We start from the raw sequence: 21,592 nt of genomic DNA on the forward strand, positions 1-21,592 counted from the left end.
AACTGTGAGGCAAGAGGGTCCCTAGAGGAGATCCAGTGCCACCGTCAGAAGAAGGGGACCCGGGCATTCACCATGACAGCTGTCCTGCAGTGCTGATGGGCAGAGTTTGACTAGGCGGCCAGAACTTTTCCTGGTGGAGATATGGGCAGTGTCTGTGGCTTCCTCAGCAGGAGAGCTGTTCAGATGACCCAGCCAGAGTTCCAGGCCCAGCTCCACGTTCCGCAGCATTCCGGGCACTGTGGGGTATAAAGGAACCATGCTCCAGCCTTCCAGACACTCACTATTCATGGACGGACCCTGGTCACAGGATAAGCCTGCACTCCTGCCCAGACCCCAAGCAGGCATCTCAGCCCCTGCCTGTATTTCCAGAGCCCCCAGGCTCCCCCTTCCTTGAGCATGTGCCCCCTCACCCATACCAAGCTGTGTCCGCCTGGGGTGACCGCTCCCCACTCCCGTCCCTGGCAGGACACACAGTCCTCCCTCCCACGCAGCCCTGCATCCACACTAGCCCTTGGAGGGGCAGCTGTCTTCTCTCTCCTGGGCGGAACTAGCTGTTTCTTCCTCTGCTCCAGAACATGCTGCATACGCAGCTCTTTGCATATCCACCTGAGGACGGGTCTTTTTCTCTCTGAGTTCCATGAGGGCAGGGATCCCTCTTATCCCCAGAACCTTAGCATAAGGCCAGAACACAGAAAACATTCTGAAGATGTTAGAGGAAGGGAGGAAGGGAGAGAAACACATTTAGACAGGAAGGGAGGAAGGAGAGGAGCAACAGGCATAGCCCAGGCCACCAGCCCAGAAGCACAAGTGACTGAGTGACTCCTGAGTTCGAAGCGGGGATGGAGCAGCCCCAAAGCCCAGGGAGCTCAGGGAGGGCCTAAAGCAAGGCTTCCTGTCCAGAGGTGCCCGGCCCAGCTCTCCTGTTTGCCCTGCAACCACTGTGCTTTCCCAGGAGCTCTAAAACAATGAAAACTTTCAAACAAAACAAAACAGCAAAGCTGGCCTCACACGCCAAAGCCCATGGTTTTCTGTTCGTTTCTGAATCCACGCTGACCGAAAACTGATCCAGCCCCAGTTGTGTTGTGGGGACAGTAGGGGCAGGCAGGTTCTACCCACTCTGCCATGGGGGATCCTGGCGCGGACAAGCATGGCCCCCAGCCTAGCTCCCAGGAACTGCAAGAGCGAGGCCCCCTCTCCTAGAGCAGGGCCCTCCGACACCCACACCGGCTGCTGGGACCCCTCATGCGGCTTTGTCATCCCCAGGGTCGCTCTTTCGCCAGAGTTCATGGCAGCTGCCCAAGGACAGAGCCTCCAAATAAAAAGAGGTGCCATGTCCCCACACAGGCCATCTCCTTGGAGCCTGTGGCCTCGTGGTTCCCTCGACCCTTAGCTCATCCCTGGAGCCAGCTCACCTTCCCCACCTGCTGAGCCCTGCCACCGACGGTTCGGGTCACTCGGCGGTCCTGGGGGCTTCCGGGGCCTACAGCTGGGAAGCTGGGTTGGGGTGAATCAGGAGAAAGGATAAATCAATGAGTAAAGCCCCCGACTGCTCCAGCTTCCCAGGGAAAGAACAGAAGCCCCCAGCCCACCTCACCAAGCCCTCAAATGCTGTGAGCATGCCTGCTGTCTGCCCAGTGAGTCTAGGAGGTGCCTCGGAATCTCCTGGGCCCCTGTAGACAGTGCGGGCACAGGCATGGCCCTTCTCTGGGGAGGAAGGTGCCCCTCCCAGCCTCCTCCTCCACAGGCTTTCTCCAGATCTTGCCCTGTGCTTTGGGGTCTAGTAGTAGCCAGACCTGGGATGGCCACCCCTGGCGTCTGTAGCCTCCTTCTGGGGGCTGCAAGTAGTGGGGGCTCCAGCATGTCTACGTAGGAGGGGCTCAAGAGCCTCACTGTGATTCAGAGTGGGGCTTGGGACCCATCTTGACTGTGTTTGTGGCCCGGGTTGTGTGCATGTCGGGTGCATTATGTCTGTGTGAGGGGGTGTGAGACAGGACAGGTGGGCTCGCTGCTGCATGAGGCACGGGGGCCAAGGCCAGGGATGAGGCAGGGGGCACCAGATGGAGTGGGCAGGGCTGGGTCCCAGGTGGGGATAAACCTCCATAGATAACCCATTATTACCATTATTTTCCATCATCCAATACATTTGCACAAGGCTATGAGTCCAGCACCTTGCTATTAGAAATGAAGCTACTCTGAACACTGTTACAAATCTTTTCCAGCATCTCCAATGCCTGCCTTGGGATAAAACGCTAGAAGCAGAATTTCTGGTCCAATGACACGAACATTTTTCACCTTTGAAATACTTTAACTAATTGACACCCTGCAGCGGTGACCAGATACAGGTCTCAGGGTCCATTCCTCTTCCCTCCTGCTTTTAAATCTTTCCTAGTTTGTTAGGCAAAATGGTATCTCATTATTATTTTCCTAGATGGGCTTTTAAATGACTGGTCTGTAATTAAATGCCTGTGGAGCTCATGGTCATTTTTCCCATGGGGGGTCTGTTACAAGGTAAATGGACCCAAAATGTTCGAAGAGTTTCTTTGAGCAGACAGCAATTTATGAATCAGGCAGCACCAATCCAAAGGTGCTTTGGGGTTCTGCAGAGGGAACACAAGGGGAAGGTTTTCATGGTGTGAACATGGGAGCTGGACAAAGAAAATACTTGATTTAAGACTATGTTGTTGCCTTCTTTGGTCTCAACTGTTAGAAAATCCCTAGTTGTATTGGTTTTCATGCTGCTGATAAAGACATACCCAAGACTGGGTAATTTGTAAAGTAAAAGAGGTTGAATGGACTCACAGTTCCACGTGGCTAGGGAGGCCTCACTATCATGGTGGAAGGCGAAAGGCACATCTTATATGGTGGCAGGCAAGACAGAATGAGAGCCAACCCCTTATAAAATCAACTCTCATGAGACTTATTCACTACCATGAGAACAGCATGGGGGAAACCACGCCCATGATTCAGTTCGCTCTCACTGGGGCTCTTCCACAACATGTGGGAATGATGGGAGCTATAATTCAAGGTGAGATTTGGGTAGGAACACAGCCCAACCATATCACGAGTTGTATATCTGCCTTTAGTTGCATCTCTATCTCCAAACTAGTTACTACAGCCAACGTCCTGAGGTGCCCTCAGTAAGTTGCTGGCAGCTTCTGATTGGTTGGGCTTAAGTTTTATTTTTCTTTAATATGGGCATTTACAAGAAATAGCCCAGGTTCAGTTTTGTTTAGGTTTGCAGAACCAGCAAGGTCAAGGTTGTCTCCATGGCTTAACGGACTTTGCTCAGGGGATTCTCAAGCCTGGTCTCCATTTTATTTTATTTTAATGGGTCCCAGTGTTTCATGTTGGTTTTTTGGAGCTTCTTATGTATTAGGGATATCATGTTTGATCATGTTTATGGCAAATACTTTTCCCTTTCTGTTGTTTGTCTTTAATTTTATTGTGTTTAAATGTGTGTGCTCAAACCTCCAGATCTGAGGCATCTTTCTTTCCTATTTTGAGACCAAGTAAATATTCACCCAGATTTTTAAAAATAATGTTCATGGTTTAATATTTTCCATTAAACTCTTTCGTCCTCCTGGAATTAATTCTGAGCCTGGCGTGAAGTGAGCTTCTAAATAGATCACTTGTTTCCAGAGACGTTTTTTCCCCGGAAACCATCTATTGATTTTTAATTTCTTTGTGATGCATCTTAGTCATGTTTTAAATTCTTACACACAGTCAAGTCTGTCTGAGGACGTTCGTTCGTTCCACAGACATCTTTGCCCTGGTACCTCTAAAGCTTTCATTTGTATCAGTTTATTACACATTTTTTTCATGTTCAGGAGAGCTTGTCTTATTCCTCTTTGTTTTCTAACATTTCTCAGCCATTCTATGAATTTTACAATCATTTTGGCAGGTTCTCAAAAAAAAGCAAATGCTCCTGGGATTTTGATGGAAAGGTGTTAAATAGGAAAGGGATTTGGAAATGCCTGCCGTCCTCCTCCTCTTCGTCTGTCCGTGCTTGCTCCCGGGAGCTGGCCGTCCCTCCAGCACTATGCTGCTGGCCTGGCAGTGCTCCTGGTGCAGGTCCTGCTGTTGCTTGTCAAGCCATTCCTGGCAGTTTTATTGCAGCGGTTGCTGTGAGCCTGGATATTGTAATGGCTTGTCCCTGCTCTGCCCACCGCCGATCGCAGCTTGAGACTGAGGCTTACATGGTTACTCAGGCATGTTAAATATTAGTCCAGCAAAAGGAGCAACATAGGTTTTCCCCAAAAAGGGAGCCAGGACTTGCTTTTTTTCTACACCCAATGGAGAGTGGCTGCTGAGCTCAGGTCAGAGCCCAGTGTCCAGCACTATGGCCTTTAGCCCCACAAATTTCACCAAAAAAAGAAGACAGACCAACACCCACGCTCAGCATTTAAAATCACTGGGCGGGGCGGGCATGGTGGCCCGTGCCTGTAATCCTAGCACTTTGAGAGGCCGAGGCGGGCGGATCACTTGAGGTCAGGAGTTTGAGACCAGCCTGGCAAAACCCCATCTCTACTAAAAATACAAACATTAGCTGGAAATCGCTTGAACCCGGGAGGCAGAGGTTGCAGTGAGCCGAGATTGTGCCACTGCACTCCAGCCAGGGCAATTGAGTGAGACTCTCTCTCACAAAATAAATACAATAAAATCACTTGGTGGCTTTAGGTGGTGTTTTTTTGCTTATGGTGTACATGTGGCTATGGAAGACAGAGAAGTGTCTTGAAAATATTTGTTTGCTTTTTTTTTTCTAAGAAAGAAAAAATTGTCATACAATATGGGTCCTACCTTTCTTCTAAGTGTGCCAAGTTTTTAATTACTGTTGGTTGGAATGAGAGAAAAAAAAAAATAGCACAGCTTCTAGCTGTTTCAGCTCCCCCTAGTGACAAATGAAGCCAGTCCTAGTGCCTATTAAGTGAAATTAAAAGGATTCAGTGATGCTAGTTTGAAAACATGTGTTTGTAGGGAAGAGTGAATGGCACTTGTTTACAGGGTAATGAACGTCACAACCCCCTACTTCACAGGCTACAATATCTCATCCTCGACGTTCTGAGGGCTTCCTGGGTAATTATTAACATATCACACGATAATGACATTGTGCAAACCACAGGCCGCCCCTGTCATTTTTGTGGCCAGTCTCTCCAGCTGATGCCGGTGGGCCGGGCTGCTTGCAGGGCCATCTACGTGACCCTGGATGATGGATGAACATCTGCCGAGAGCCTACTGTGCGCTGGGCACAGATGGTCACCATCCCCTGGGTGGGAGCCGTTGCTCTGTTTCACAGACGAGAGTGATGAGCCAGCTTTATCTGAGGTCTGCAGGTGGCTCCCTGGGCTCCGTCCCACCCTCTGGGCTGCAGCTCGTGTTATTTCAGACGTTCCCTTCATGCACAAACGCACTAAGAAGCCCTCGCCAAGGAGTGCAGAGTGGAGAGGTTCTGGGATGCAGGTGCCTCTGCCGTGGGGGTGATTCTCCAGGGCACTGCACCCGGCCCACAGCAGGCCGTGCACAGGCATTGCTGAGTGACTGGGAGGTTGGCCCACCCCTTCCCCATGCCAGGGAGGATCTCAGGACTCACCGCTTCCTTCAGGCTCTCTGCAGCATACGCTATCCTGGGACACCCTCTTGCTGAGGCCTGTGGGGGGCCTTGTTGAGATTTCCCTAACTAGAAGTTAAACAACAGAAAAATCCCAGGAGTCAGCACCCCAAAAGCACCATGGGGATGCAATGCCAAGAAGAGTGGGTGAGAAGGACCGTGAAGGGCGGGTGATAGGAGCAGCTGCTCAGGGAGCTCAGGTGCTCCCAGGAGGGAACTGTGGTGCCCCGAGGCAGACACAGCCCCCAGAGGGAGGATATGGCCCTGGCCCCAGCCTCATCAATGTTGGGCCAGAGGGCAGGGAGGCGCCGTGCTCATGGGTGTGAGCCTAACCAGGCCTCTCTGGGCGGGGGCTCTCAGGGAAGCCTCTGGTGTGTCCACCCATCCTCTACACTTCTGCTGGGGTGACCCTTGTGAAATGCAAATCCCATCCCCTCACTTTCTGTTTCCACCCTTCAGGAGATCCCCATTGTGTATGGGGGAAAAATTAAATCCACTCCTGAGACTGGCCCCAGGGACCCTGAGGTCCTGCCAGGCCCACCCCCGCCGTGGTCACAGTGGGCGTCCTCCTGGCCCCAGGCCGGTGTTCCCTTTTGTGCTCAGGCTTCACACGCACAGCCCGGCAGATGCCAGTGCCCAGGAGACCTTGGTGGCAGGATGGTGTTATTACTCACCCGATTTCCATCACTGTAGATAAAGGTTGTGGAGCATCGCGCGATGCCCACTGCTGCATTTGGAAAGGCTCCCACACCTCTCACCATCCTGGGTTTCACTCCTTAGCCAGCTTCCCTGGGACCCCTCTGGGTCGCCACACTGGCAGCCAGTGGAGGCCTCTTTCTCCAGCACCCACTTGCTCAGCAATTTGCTGGCACCGACGGGAGCAGAAAGCCCCGAGGTACTGGCTTGCCCTTCAGCTGCTCCCCCGAGGCGTGAGCCCGCCTTTCAGCTGCTCTGCCAGGGAGAGGGAGGACCACCAGCCTGGGCCTTCATGACCTTCTCTGGGGTTGAGCCCGCAAGGGTTGTGGTCTCTTGTGAGTGGCAGAGCTAAGGGTGGACAGGGGGCTGCAGGTGGGCTCTGCACCACAGGAAAAGCTGGGTCATCCACACAGAGAAAGGAAGCATCGTCTCCACAGGTGTGGCCGGGCAGACCGCCCCTCCCAGGGCCCCGCGTCCCGTGCAAAAGTAGGGTTCACACCCACCCCACTGTTGAGAGTGCACCCAGAACAGCAGATTCGAAAGGGCTTTGATGGCAGTTTCTCACCCCACCCCCAGGCATCTCTCAAACCCTCGCCCTGCTCCTCCTCCCCAGCCACGCTCTCCCGAGAGAACTCTCCCCCTTTGCCTGTTTTTCTGTTGTTTAACTTCTAGTTAGGGAAATCTGAAGCATACACAGGAGACAGATGAGTGCAGGCGCATCAGACCCTCACACTTGGCCTTAGTGTGCTTTGTAGATTCTGTGTCACTTACAGATGGAAGGTTTGGGGCAGCCCTGCCGTCAGTGCCATTTTCCCAACGGCATGTACTCACTTTGCGTCTCTGTGACAGCGTCTTTTTTTGCGGTAAAGTTTTTTTGTGTGTTTGTTTTTCTGTTGTTGTGAGATGGAGTCTCGCTCTGTCACCCAGGCTGGAGTTCAGTAGTGCGATCTCGGCTCACTGCAAGCTCCGCCTCCCGGGTTCCCACCATTCTCCTGCGTCAGCCTCTCGGGTAGCTGGGACTACAGGCGCCTGCAACCACGCCCGGCTAATTTTTTGTATTTTTAGTAGAGACGGGGTTTCACCGTGTTAGCCAGAATGGTCTCGATCTCCTGACCTCATGATCTGCCTGCCTCGGCCTCCCAAAGTGCTGGGATTACAGGCATGAGCCACTGCACCTGGCCAGTAAACTATTTTTTAATTGAGGTATGTACCGCGTTTTTTCAGACAAAATGCTTTGCACATTGAACAGACTATGGTATAGTATAAGCATAGCTTTTATATACACTGGGAAGCCAAAACATGTACGTGACTCCCTTTTTCAATGATCTGGAACCAAACCCACAATATCTCCAAGGCCCGCCCGTGTCTAGAACACTCCTGCGCTCGCCACCCAGCTCAACCACAAGGCACCACAGCCAGTCTGGTTTCATCCAAACATCCTCCTACTCCCATCCCATGTGATCCTGAAGCAGCTCTCAGATATCATATATAGAGGTTTACAGCATCGTATCATTTTATTCACAAATACTTTTAGTATATATCCCTATAAGAACTCTTTAACATATGTATTAGGGTTCTCTAGAGGGACAGAACCAATAGACTGTACATATAGAATACATTAAAATGTATAATGTATATTATATATAAAATATATAATATATAAAATATATAATATGTACATATGTAAAATGCAAATTTATATATAATATATAAATATATAAAAATATTTTTATATAAATATATATATAAAGGGGAGTTTATTAAATATTAACTTACATGATCACAAGGTCCAACAATAGGCTGGGATGTTGCCACTACTGGGGATGGGGAAGCTGTTTCTTCTGGCAAAAAAGTCTCATTAGAGTTGACAAGCTCAGTGTCCTCAGCTTCATCAGGGTCCTCCCACACATCCCCATTCCAGGTTCCAGAGTCCCATTCTTTTTTTTTTTTTTGAGACGGAGTCTCGCTGTGTCTCCCAGGCTGGAGTGCAGTGGCGCGATCTCAGCTCACTGCAAGCTCCGCCTCCTGGGTTCACGCCATTCTCCTGCCTCAGCCTCCCAAGTAGCTGGGACTACAGGGGCCCGCCACCACGCCCGGCTAGTTTTTTGTATTTTTAGTTGAGATGGGGTTTCACCATGTTAGCCAGGATGGTCTTGATCTCCTGACCTCGTGATCCACCCGCCTCGGCCTCCCAAAGTGCTGGGATTACAGGCTTGAGCCACCGCGCCTGGCCCCCATTCTTTTTTAGTCAGTGCCCTCACTTTAACAGGAGACACCTGGCAAAGCTGTGCATGCACCTTAACTTGCAGGTCAGCCACTCACATGTTAGGAGCTTGTGTCTGTTTTTCCACACTTTCAGCTCTTTCTCTACAGGAGTTAAGCCTCTCACTCAAGGCAATCTTAGCAGATTTGAGACTCAGTATCTGCTTCTGAAGCTGGTGGACAGAATCCCTGAGTTCATCATTTTCTTTCATCACTTCGTCCACTGCACTCAGGAGCAACCAACCAGCTTCATTATATTCCTTGGTTCTCCACATATGGTCAAAGGTATTATGTAGAGAGTCACTAAACCCCTTGCCTCTCGCAAGCGGTAAATCACGAGTGTCAAATGCATTTATTTTGCGTAACTCTCCAAACAATTCATGCCAAGGACTATCAGCGTACTCCATACTACTATAAGTAGAGTCCTTAGCATTTTTGGGTCTAATCATATTAAAACAGCCGACTCCAGAAACCCCAAAACCAACAAAACAACTCTATCCTGAATATTCTGTTTCTCTAGAACCACTGCTGGTACCAAAATCTGTATTAGTCAGGGTTCCCTAGAGGGACAAAACTAATAGGATATATATATATATATATATATATATATATATATATATATATATATTCCCATATATATATGGGAGTTTATTAAATATTAACTTACATGATTACAAGGTCCCACAGTAGGCTGTCTGCAAGCTTGAGGAGCAAGAATGGCCAGTCCGAGTCTCAAAACTGAACCACTTGGAGTCTGATATTCACAGGCAGGAAGCTTCCAGTACGGGAGAAAGATGTAGGCTGGGAGGCTAGGCCAGTCTCACTCATTTCACGTTTTTTCTGCCTGCTTTATATTAACTGGCAGCTGATGAGCAGGTGCACACCAGATTAAGGGTGGGTCTGCTTTTCCCAGCCCTCTGATTCAAATGTTAATCTCTTTTGGCAACACCCTCACAGACAGGATTAATACTTTGAATCCTTCAAGCCAATCAGTATTAACCATCACAAGGTATAACTACAAAGTCATTCTTACACCTAGGAAAATTAATAATAATCCCTCAATGTTATCAGTTATCTAGTGAGCATCTGAATTCCCCTGGAATTTTCTGCTCTGACAGCCCACAGTTCTGTCTTTCTAGACTTGGTGAGCCCCAACCCATGCCATTGAAACCATGATGCAGATCTATGAGCTGCTTTAAAAAAAAATTTGTATTTTTAATTGACATATAATCATATACATTTATGGAGCACAAAGTAATGTTTACCATGTGGAATGATTAAATCAGGCTAATTAGCGTCTGCATCACATCACATACGATCATATTTTTGTGGTGAAAACATTTAAAACCTACTCTTCTAGCAACCCTGAAATGGTGCACCGTGATTTCTTATAGTCACGCGAGGCGCTGCTTGTCACAGAGTCCAGTGGGGGCTTGTGTCCCCGGTCTCGCCCTGGCCTTCAATTTGAGACCGACTCCTCGCCTGGGTTCCAGAGCACTCTGCCCTGGCTGCTCCAGCTCTGCTTCTCTCTGGGGTTCCTTGGGGCTCAGCTTTCCCCCGGTCCCTCCCCCACATCACTCTGCATCCTTAGCTGCCTCTGGAGCCACAGCTCCCACACGAGCCCCCGCTCCTGTCTGGAAGACTCTCGGGGAACCCAGGCCTGTGAGTCCCACTGTCTGCCTGGCATCTTTGCTGGGAGGACCCACAAGTTCTTTGACCCAACTTGTCCAAAACTTAGTTTCTGTGTAGTAGCCCAGGAGCAGGCACTTAGAAGCCAGAATGCCTAGGTCTGGCTCCTGGCTCTGTCCCCATAACCCTGGGCAAATTACTCCACCTGCCTGGGGCTCAGTCTGCTTGCCTGCAGGGCTGCAGAGAGGACCGGATCCACAGAGGGCCCTCGAAGCAGTGCCACAGGAGCTCTGCCTGGGGACGAAGCCATCACTGCTCCTCCCCAGCCTCTCAGCAGCAGCAGCCACGGTGGCAAGAAGCCTGCTCACATGTGCCCTGGGAAGGGTGCCTCCACCCACCCCAAAATCCGTGACAGAAACTCCAGCCTCACCCAGACATTACGTATTGTCAGAGGCTGCTTTTGCCCTAGGAAAGCAGAGTTGAATAGCTACAGTAAAGCCCTTTAGTTCCTCAAAGCTTACCACCCTTACTATCTGCACCTTTACTGAAAGTATCGTTAATTCCCAGCCTAGATAAGCAGCGTGGACCTTCAAGCAAGGCAGATTCAGGTTCGAATCTAGCCCATTATGGGGGGTGTGACTTAACCCCTCAAGGCCTCGGCTTGCTTGGTTCCCTGGTCACTGCGACTGGTGGATTCCAGGCCCTTGCCAACAGGCCTGCCTCTGCCACTCTTCTCCCCGTTGCAGCCCCACCCTCGCTCAGACTGCCCTCTGCAGCCTGTGTCCTTGCAAAAGCTCCTCCAGGCTGGGTCCCCACATCCTGTGCACTCCCTAGCTATAGCCAAAGTCATCTCTCTCATGTACAGCTTTGACAGTCTCACTGTCTGCTTTCAAACCTTCCCAGAGAAACCTCTGATCTCTAAAGCCATTCAGTCCCCCGGACGTGCTGTGCCATCTCTCCCGGGCCTTTGAACACGCGGCCCCCTCCACCTCAGCTGCTGACCCCTCCCTGCCCCTTGCTCTCCATGCCATAACTCTCCTCTCTACTCTTCAAGTCTCTGCCTGGATGCTCCTGGTCGGGGGGCCCTCCTCGGCCCAGGCACTGCCTGGGGGAGCCCTGCTGCTCACCCCCACAGTGCTCTGGGCTCATCCCCAGCACAGAGCCCACCCTGAGGGCTGGAATTGCCTGCTGACCTGCCCATGGCCTGCTCTAGACTATGCACCACATGAGGACAAGTGGCTGATGCCATCCCAGGCACACAGATCCTCCCTCATGAACCAGTGCTTCTCATGGTACCTAGTGGAGAAGCGTTCGGAGAAAATTTATCAGATGGATGTTGCCTCTTGGCTAACAAGGGCTGCCTATCTCCTTCCCTTGACTCTTCAGGACAAGGCCAGAGATGCTAAGGCCATAGCTAGGAAAGTCAGGCTCTGGAATGAGACCGTCTAGACTTGAACTCCAGCCTTGCTTCTTGTTGGGGCATGGTATTTAACTTTTCATCTTATTAAACAGAAATAGTGGGAGTGGCCTCCAATGATCCGCTGTGCGGATCACATGGGTAAATATGAAACCTTGGCCTCCTCTCCCGCCTGGGGTTAGAGCAGCAAGGAGACCCAGGCTGGCCAGAACAGAGACTGGTGGTACTTTGCCCTCATTAAGAGTTCTCGGGACCAGCCATGGTGGCTCACGCCTATAATCCCAGCACTTTGGGAGGCTGAGGCGGGAGGATAGCTTGAGCTCAGGATTTGAGACCAGCCTGAGCAACGTAGCAAGACCTCATCTCTGGAAGAAAAAAAAAAAAAAAAAGAAAGAAACAATTAGATGGGTATGCTGATGCATGACTTTAGTTCCAGCTACTCAGGAGACTGAGGTGGGAGGATCACCTGAGCCCAGAAGGTGGAGGCTGCAGTGAACTGTGATCATGCCACTGCACTCCAGTCTGGGAGACAGAGCGAGACCCCATCTCAGGAAAAAAAAGAAAAATTATTTGAAAACATTCTCCCGCAAGGAGAAACAGAATGGATGCTTCACGGTCAAGGCCTAATAGCCAGCCGGGCCGGACTCGTGTGAGGCCGTAAAACCCCATCCGCAGCTTCTGCGATGGTGTACAGGGGAGCGGAGTGCCTAGTGCTGGCGTCAGGCTCGCTTTCCTGAGTTGGTCTGCTTGTCCTGCAGCTCTTTGCTGTCCTGGCCTGTTTCTCCCACCCCCATTTGCTCCTGGGTCTTGTAAACAGTGTTTCTTTGACCTTCCCCTCGAGGACCAGAGATCACCTGGTTTCTGGCCCAGGCGCTCCTGGCCTTCGGATGTGGGAGGACTGTAAGAATCTCAGGGAGACCCCCACCCGCTGCCTGCGGTGGTCTCTCCTTTGTCATAGATGACAGGCGCTTGCCACACGCAGGCAGAAGCAGGGCTTAAAGGTTACTCTCATTTCTCAGGTGAGAAAAAGCAAAGTGCGAATGGTTTCAGAGGGTCCTCCAGGAACGCTCAGCTGATGGGCGGGACCAGGACGCACAGGCCTGACCACTGCATCTAAGGCAGCGAGGCCCTGTGGAATCAAATCAGCACTGAGACAGAGGGCTTCAGGACGTGGGCCCTGAGGGCGTGAAGCCAGCCTGTGCCCTCCTTTCCGCCTCACTTGCTCCGTAGGGCCTCTCATGTCATGTCTCCTGCCTCTGCGGAAATGTCCTGTAGCTCCCGTTACCTGCAGGGTGTCACAGAAGCGCCACCGTCTGCTAGCGGCCCAAACCCATCACACACACCCCTCACTTGCCCCTCACAGGGTTCCCAGAGTGGCCAGAGCCTGCTGCCAGTTCCCATTGCACTCCTGACAGCCCCAGGGTTAAAGGATGGGGACAAGGTTGCAAGGGTGTTGGCTGGGACACCTGGGCCAGGTGCCTTGAATTCTGCCCCAGGGCTGTTTGCACTTGACATACCAGCTCACAGTCACTATCTCCGGATCATGGCCTCTGCTCTTGTCCCAGCCCTCCCGTACTTCCTTCATCTGCCTCAGAGCAGGATCTGCAAACCACTCAGGGGCCAAGTCTAGCCCATTACCTGTTCTTGTAAATAAAGTTTTATTGGAACACCGCCACACCCATGCATGTTGTTGGAGGCTGCTTTTGCCATAGAAGGTGGAGTTGAATCGTTGCAACAAAGCCCTTTCATCCCTCAAAGCTTAACATCCTTACTATCTGGGCCTTTACCTAAAGTTATGCAACTCCCACCTTAGAGAAGCAGCCTGGACCTTAGAGTTAGGCAGATCCAAGTTTAGATCGAGCTCATTCTGAGGCCTGTGACTTAACTCCTTGAAGCCTCAGTTTTTTGTTTTTGTTGTTGTTGTTGTTTTGTTTTGTTTTGTTTTGTTTTTTGACAGAGTCTGGCTCTGTCGCCCAGGCTGGAGTGCAGTGGCACAATCTTGGCTCACGGCAACCTCTGCCTCCCTGGTTCCCGCCATTCTCCTGCCTCAGCCTCCAGAGTAGCTGAAATTACAGGCATGCACTGCCACGCCTGGCTAATTTTTGTGTTTCAACTAGTGACGGGGTTCCACCATGTTGGCCGGGCTGGTCTTGAACTCCTAACTTCAGGTGATCCACCCTCCTCAGCCTCCCAAAGTGCTGGAATTACAGATGTGAGCCAGAGTACCCGGCCTCAGTTTTCTAAAAGGAGAATAAAATCTTTCTCCAACAGGTTGAATTTTGCGAGTACAAACTGCATATAATGCAACTGATGAGTTAGGGGCTGTGGTTGTGATGCCGTCATGATCTGTGAGGACCCGGATCTTCCTGTGATGGGGACTCACTCTACGGGCCAGGAAGCAAACACAGTCTGCAAGCCACAGAGCCGGTTGGCTGGAGCGGCTCTTAACTTTGTTTATCATAACAGTGGGAGATGATGGCTATTGAGCTGATGAGAAGGTGGACGCACTATTCCCTGATGATGGGAAGCAAAGATCATTACTGGACGAAATCAAATGCCAGAGTTGTCTAGTAGTATTGAGGGTTCAGAGCTAACCTTTAAAATGGAAATATCTCTAGGACAAAGATGTTTGTTATCATGAGTCTGAAGCTCTCTGGCCTCAACCGCCTTTTCCTATGGAAACAACTGCTTTTTAAAACACAATCTTTAAAGTCACTCAGTTTGTTAGGATTGCAGCTGCCATGTCAGAGCAGAGCAGACTAAGGCCATCCCCTGGGGCTATGGAAGGAGAATGTCCCCTGCCCCAGCTGCCACACCTGTGCTGCCCTCAGCCCCTCACCTGGAGTGCCCTGCCTTTCTCCCCACACATCCCTGTGCTTAGTTGGAACTTAGAACACACAGTAACTCCTCCTCGTCTGTGTTCTTGAGGCATCTGTACTCAGAACCACTCAAATTAACCCATGCACAGTTCTAGAATTCTGTCATCCTCATTGACTCACCTGCCAATAAAAACCCCATCTCCACTAAAAATACAAAAATTAGCCGGGTGTGGTGGCAGGCGCCTGTAATTCCAGCTACTCAGGAGGCTGAGGCAGGAGAATAGCTTGCACCCAGGAGGCGGAAGTTGCAGTGAGCTGAGACTGTGCCATTGCACTCCAGCCTCTGCGACAGAGCGAGACTCCATCCCCCCGCCCCACAAAATAAGGCCAGAAGCATCTCTTAGATTTCCTCTGTGTACCTGTAGTGCCCCGCCCTGAGCCGGGTCTGGCTGTGTGTAAAGACATGCGGACCCTGACAATGGGTTATCACCTGCACACCCACACCATGAAATCTAACATTCATGGCAAGGGCTGCACCAAACTCCAGCCAGTCTTGGAGCCCTCAGAATGTGCAGAGGCTGGGCTGAGGCTGGCACCTTCCTAGAGGAGCTGGAGCTACAGCTGGGATGTATCAGTCATCCGTTACCGCATAACAAATGATCCCAGCATAGCAACCTAAAACAACACACATCTCCTACCTTGGTTTCTGTGGGCCAGAAATCTGGGCACAACTTCGGTAGGTCCTCTGCCTCAGGGTCTTCTGGCACAGCGTCATCCAGGCCTGTGGTATTCTCTGAAAGTTCGACCGGGGAAGGATGCGTTTCCAGGCTTACCCATGCAGTTGCTAGTGGGATTCCATTCTTCGTGGACTGTTGGACTTGAGTTCCTTGCCATGAAGGGCCTCCCCTTGGGGCCTCTCACAACATGGCAGCTGGCTTCATTAGCATGGGCTGGCCAGAGTGCAGGAGTGGGTAAGCAGGAGAGAAGGCACAGGCTCTTATTTCTGAGTCACAGCAGTGCCACATTCTACTCCTTAGAAGCAAGCCACGTATTCAGCCCACATTCAAGGGAAGAAGATTCCCAAGGGCGTGAGTACCAGGAGGTGCATCTGCAGACAGCTGCAGTGAGCTGCAAAGAGCTCGGGCCAAATCCAGCCCATTACTTCTTCTTGTAAACAAAGTTTTATTGGAACAGTGCCATGCCCATGCATTACGGATTGTTAGAGGCTGCTTTTGCCATAGGAAGGCAGAGTTGAATAGTTACAATAAAGCCCTTATGTCCCTCAGCTCATGCAGGGACCTGAAGCTCCTGGTGGGCATGGTAGATAGCTGCTCAGCTGGCTGGAGTGCACCGGGCACCATGTCTTTTGTTTCTGGGGCTCTGCGCTTGCCCAGACAGAGGGTTCTGCGTTTCCTGGGTTGCCTGCTCAGGCTCGGCCCCTGGCTTCCTTGCACTTCTGCCTTGAGTCATTGTTCTCTGTCTCCAACTCTCACTTGTCCCCACCTGAGTAGAAACAGGGTAATCCCTTTAAACCTCCTGATTCATCGAGAAGGGCTCCCGAGCTGCAGAATCACCCAGACCCAGAGCCTGTCTCCAGGTCCCCCTTCTCAGGGGAGCAGATTGCTGGCAAGATGTGCTGAGAAGGTAAATTAGATCAGAGAATTATATTTCCCGTAGTTCCACAGGAAATCAGAAAGAGAATCTCACCAGGAAAATGTTGATGTCATTAAAGCAAACTGAGGAATATACAATTTTTTAAAAATCATATAAAGAAACAATTATTTCATTATATTAAAACATTAACATTGATTCTCAAATTATCCATTAAAACCTTACTTTACCCAAACAGTCAATCAATGGGCTACAGAAACTGAAAGTAGAAATCTAGCATGGTCTATCCTGGTCCAATACCACTCTAGCCACAGCAGGTGCTCAGGATGGCACAGGGCGGCTTCGGTGATAGGAGGTGCCTGGCATGGCACAGGGTGGCTCTAGTGACAGACACTCAGCATGGCACAAGGTGGTTCTGGCAACAGTAGACACCCGGCGTGGCACAGGGTGGCTCTAGCAGTAGGATGACCACCTGTCTGATGTGAACCTAACACCGCGTTAGGTGAACACCACACCCCGTGTTCCCACCCCTCTACTCTTTCTCCTTCCATCTCTACAGTCAGCAGTGCCCTTGCTCCCTGACCCACTGTCACGTCTCAAATCTTCCCTGTTATTTAAGGATCAGCCAGATGTTCTGCTTTCCAGGAAATACCCACATCCCCAGTTGGGCATGCTCTCTAGGCCCCTGACCCTGTCCTCACACTCTGCCTGGCACCGTGATTATTGTGATGCATGTCCTTCTCTGGTGAAACTTGTCTTTCACATCTGGTGTCCACCTATCCCTCAGCCCCAGGCCTAGACCCTGGTTAATATTCAGGAAGATTTTGGCAGCATTAGGCTGAGATAACAAACAACCTCCAAGCCTCAAGGGCTGGTCCTGCCAGTGGTGCTGGTCCCTCCCGCTGCCGCCCTCCGAGTGCCGGCATCGTCTCTTCTGCTACCTGCCGTTTTCGTCCCAAGACTTTGGCTGGGGGAGAAGCCCCCGTGTGACTACCAGCCTCAGGGCTGCTGGAAGAGAAGGTTGCAGGCCATGTGACTCTCCAGAAAGTGAATCATTTGGTCATGTGGGGTGAGAGGGGAAAATATGCAGTCCTCCCTCAGTTGGAGCGACCACCAGTCACAGGGCCATGTCACTGTCCCCAGATCAGATGGATGACCTTCCACCTGGTGGACGGTGAATGTTTTGAATGAGTAGGTGCAGGCTGAATGAATGAGCATCATTCTCCCTGCAGAGTTAATTCCTACAGCTCTGAAAACTTTCCCTCACTCTCTGAGGCCTCCATTGCTCCACCAAGTGCCATGTATAACCATTTGTTTTTTCTCCTGAGGTTTGAGCCACACCAGTGCCTGTCCAGCTGCCTTACCTTTAGCAGAGGTTCCTAAACCCTGAGGTGAGGGGGCTGCAGCCCAGGCCTGCCGGGCAGGGCCCAGGTTCGCCTTGGGTCTGGTGGGACATGGAGGTAGAACCATGAGCTGCTGGTGCTTACCACCCACCAGCAAATTAAGACTAAGTCAGGGCAACCACTGTGTCCCAGCGGCTGCTTTTGTTCCAGCTGAAGCTCACTGGCCAGTTAGGGACAGCGAGCCCAGGGAGGCTGGGTGAGGCGACAGAACGCTGTCCTTGCTGCTGCTTGGGGCTTGGCTATAACCTCCAGCCCACCCCTTCCCACAGAGATAGGAGACCCCGGGAGAGCCATGCCATAGCCCAGCTCAGCCCCCAGCACCCAACCAGGCAAGGCCATCCAAGCAATCAGCCAGAATCCCAGAACATACCAGAAATGTCAGGAATTCCACGATGGCTGTCAGGTAAGGGGCCCTCCAGAGGTCCTGAAAGCTTATCTCTCATTGCCTCACCAAGATCCCTCTGCAAGGCTGCAGAGGCCCCCTGGCAAGGGTACAGGAGCCATCACAGCAAGGACCCGAGTCACTCAGCTCCACGATGGCCTCATGGCCTGAGCATGAGACTCCAGAGAAAACCCCAGCTTTGCACCTCACTCTTTAAATGCTGGTTGCAGGCCATCTACCTATCAGCAGATGCCAGCAACTGCCGGTCTAAAATGCTTTTTAAAAATAATTTCTTGTATTTTTTTTTTAAAGTTTCCAAGCTGGTATGTATGTCATCCTTACACTGCAAACGCTAAGGTGGGAAAATAAAAAGCGAACGACAATCAGATGCTCCGTGGCTCCCAGACTGCACACGCTTTACGAAGAATGAGAGTTGCACCGGGGCTTGTCAATAGCAGGGCCTTCCTCAAAGTCAGGTTCTCCTGTCAGGGTGGAGACCCAGCGGCTTTCAGGAGCCAAAAAATAAGTCTCCAAACCAACGTGCTTTGCTCAGTGTTGACATATATTTCTCTCTTCCCTGCTGGTGTCAAGAAAAAATGCTTTGTTGCCTGCAGTAATTTTACGGTCCAGAAGTGCCTTGGTGCAGCATTGCTGGTGGGCACAGCAGTGCGGGTCAGCTGCCTGAGACAGGGCCAGGGGCCTTTGTACAGCTCGTGTTCACCCCAGAGAAAGGGGCATGCAGGCCCCTGATTTCTGGGGGTTCACCTGGAGCTCACAGATTCCACCGGTTCCTACAGGCAGATATCCAAGTCCAGAGCTGTCATGGGCGTGCTGAGTTTGGCCATCTTTGGAAAGAAACCCTGGGGGTGTCATGGGGAGGGGGGGCGATGTCTCACCGACTACCAGGTAATGGCCACGCTCAATTTTGCCTTTCACATTTTAATTGTACAACAGTAATTTTGCAATGGAGTTGCCGATGGCAAACATGCAGAAGACATTAACTTTATTTATGTTTTGGATTATTAATGTGGCTGTTAAAATTCCTCCAGTTAGTTTTGATTGAATTGTTTTTTTGTGTGATTCTGTTGTTTAATGGAGCGGTAAATAAGAATTTCTGATAATGAGGCTGAGCGTCTGTCACAACAACCTGGTGTGAGCTATTAACATTTCCATTAACGGCAGGGTGGGCAGTGATAATATGGAAACCACACAGTTAGAACAAAATAAATAGTTGGTGTCAGGCTGCGTGGGTGTTAATTACTATTTTATTCTGCACTGGGGGGAGAGAGCAGAAAGTGGGGAGGGGGTGATGGGGAAGGGGTGAGTCCTGAGGTCAGTCTCTCCCAAGAAGGCCTCTCCAGAGAGCCGGGTGCTGGACCGTCTCCCTCGGACACGACTGTTTTATCGTCTCCATCAATGGTCCGTAAAAAGACTTGGTCAAAAGGCTGCACTCCTGGGCCGCAGCTCCAGCCCCGGCTGCAGGTGGAGAGGAGTGCTCGGCTGGCCTCTGCAGGAGCCAGGCCCCCGGCACAGCTGCCCTGGAGCTCCCCAGGGCCCAGCTCATGGACAGCCAGGAGAGCCCCAGTGGGAGGAGGGAGTAGCGGAGACTAGGCTGTCAAGAGGAAGTGCGCAGCGTGGAATTCAAAGATGGTGTGAAGCTGGCACGGGGTAGACAGGACGGAGATGTTCTGGAATGCAGGTGTGTGCTCCCAATTCCCTATGACTGTGTGGTGAGGTGCGGAGGTGCGGCCACGCCTGTAATGGCGGTGTGGTGAGGTGCGGAGGTGCGGCCACACCTCTAATGGCGGTGTGGTGTGGAGGCGCGGCCACACCCCTAATGGCGGTGTGGTGAGGTGCGGAGACGCGGCCACACCCCTAATGGCGGTGTGGTGAGGTGCGGAGGCGCGGCCACNGCGGAGACGCGGCCACACCCCTAATGGCGGTGTGGTGAGGTGCGGAGGCGCGGCCACACCCCTAATGGCGGTGTGGTGAGGTGCGGAGGCGCGGCCACACCATCCTCGTGTGTCCTTTGGTTTGCATGCACCATGTAGCCCTGCAGACGCAGACGATACCCTAGTGAGCTCCTCCCCAGGGGGAGCGAGGGGGCTAGAGGTGAAGACTGGATCCTCAGAATTTGAAGCCAGAGCTGGCCTCAGAGAGCAAGGTGCAGCCATATTCTCAGACATCAGAGCTCCCTGTCCCTCTTGTAGGGACAGCTCTTTGTGTCTGGACGAACTTCATCTAGATGGGGTCTTCATAGCCAGGGATGCCTGAACCTGTCATGGCAACACAGCTATCTTTTCTCTAATCTCAATCAGGAATATCAGTGACAAAAACCACAGCAGTCAGGAGTCCTGTGACTCCCTCGCCGACAGAGCCATGGTGACCCTGTCACGTCCCAGGCATTGCTGGGACCTCAAGTTAACATCCTCACCCATCAATGCTTTGATCTCACAGCAGCCATCAGACCAGCCCCTAAGCCTGGTCAGGTATTAACCAAGAAGCACGTGGATTACGATCTCATACTTTTGGTTTCAAATACTCTGCTAACTGTATCTCGGTATAATCATTTTTCTGTGCAATTCTATATATTTTATTGTATGCATTTAAGAACATCATATGGGAAGGATTTGCGGTCTTCCCTGGCAAAAAAGAGCTGAGAGCTCTTGGCGGGGACACAGAGCCATGGATCCCAGGACATAACTGTCCAAGGCCTCCTAAGCCAGGGTGGCGGCCCAGGGCAGAATCTCTCACGTGGTTCCCAGCGGAACTAGGGCATGCGTGAGCCCCGTGGGTGTGTGGGCGAGGGTCCGGGCCGGCTCAGAATGAACATCTCAGCTTCTCTCCATGTTGCTCTTTCCTCAGCCCCGGCCATGGCCCCGCAGAACGTGCAGGTGACCCCGCTCACGGCCAGCCAGCTGGAGGTCACATGGGACCCACCGCCCCCGGAGAGCCAGAATGGGAACATCCAAGGCTACAAGGCAAGGCCCTCCCGTGCGGTTGCCTCCCCCGGCTCAGTGGCGCACCCCTGGTTCACGTGGTCCTGCCCACTGCTTTGTCAGCAGCAGACCCTGCAGGCGCTCGGCCTGGAGAGCTGGGGCCCAAGCGTCAGAGCTTGGCTGGACCTGGCCTCTTAGCTATGGTCACAGCTGCTTGTGGGTGGAAGGCATCACGGGGGAGCAGGCTCACTGTGCGGCTGGCTGTGCCCACCACAGAACAACCCAGGTTGGGGGCCCTTGTTCATCCAGCAGCTTCTCCCCACTCTGGGCGCATGGCCTGGCTGGGGAATCCTTCCGTTTCCTGGGCCCATTCTGGAGCCCCCACTACACTGGCTGACAATAAAAGAACACAGGGCGCCTGGAAGAGACCAGATTCCCCATCCCAGACAGGCCCTTGGGTCACAGTTGGACACTGAGCGAGTCCCTTGATTCAGTCGGTCCAGGGTGGGGCCCGCCAATCGCATTCCTCACAAGGTCCCAGATGTGAGGTCCCTGGGAACCCCGTTTTGAGAACCGCCCATAATCACTGGAGGGTCTAGAGATGGGGAGAAAGAAAGGCAGCAGGCCGTAACAGGAGAGCCTCGAATGAGGAATCGTTATGTAGGGCTGGGTTATCCAGGGGTCAGGAAGCGCCTAGTGGCATCCCATCCCTGAGGCCTGGCCTTTGTGGAGAGTGCAGGGCCCCTAAGCATCCCGGGTCTGTGCCCTGAAAACGCCCCCATCCTTCTCCGGAATGAATTTCCCTGTCTGTTCTGCCGGGGTCCAAGTC

At 51.9% G+C, this 21,592-nt stretch overlaps 1 protein-coding gene across 1 annotated transcript in view; it reads left to right on the forward strand.

Moving 5' to 3' along the window:
- The window catches only part of SDK1 (sidekick cell adhesion molecule 1), a 136,810-nt gene that overhangs the window by 53,562 nt on the left and 61,656 nt on the right, over positions 1 to 21,592 (forward strand). The window contains exon 10 of the mRNA XM_025380758.1: positions 20,690 to 20,805. Coding sequence (XP_025236543.1) covers positions 20,690 to 20,805 — 116 coding nt within the window. The remainder of the gene's footprint in view (positions 1 to 20,689; positions 20,806 to 21,592) is intronic.

Source organism: Theropithecus gelada, chromosome 3 (genome assembly GCF_003255815.1).
Source record: "Theropithecus gelada isolate Dixy chromosome 3, Tgel_1.0, whole genome shotgun sequence".
Taxonomy (NCBI): domain Eukaryota; kingdom Metazoa; phylum Chordata; class Mammalia; order Primates; family Cercopithecidae; genus Theropithecus; species Theropithecus gelada.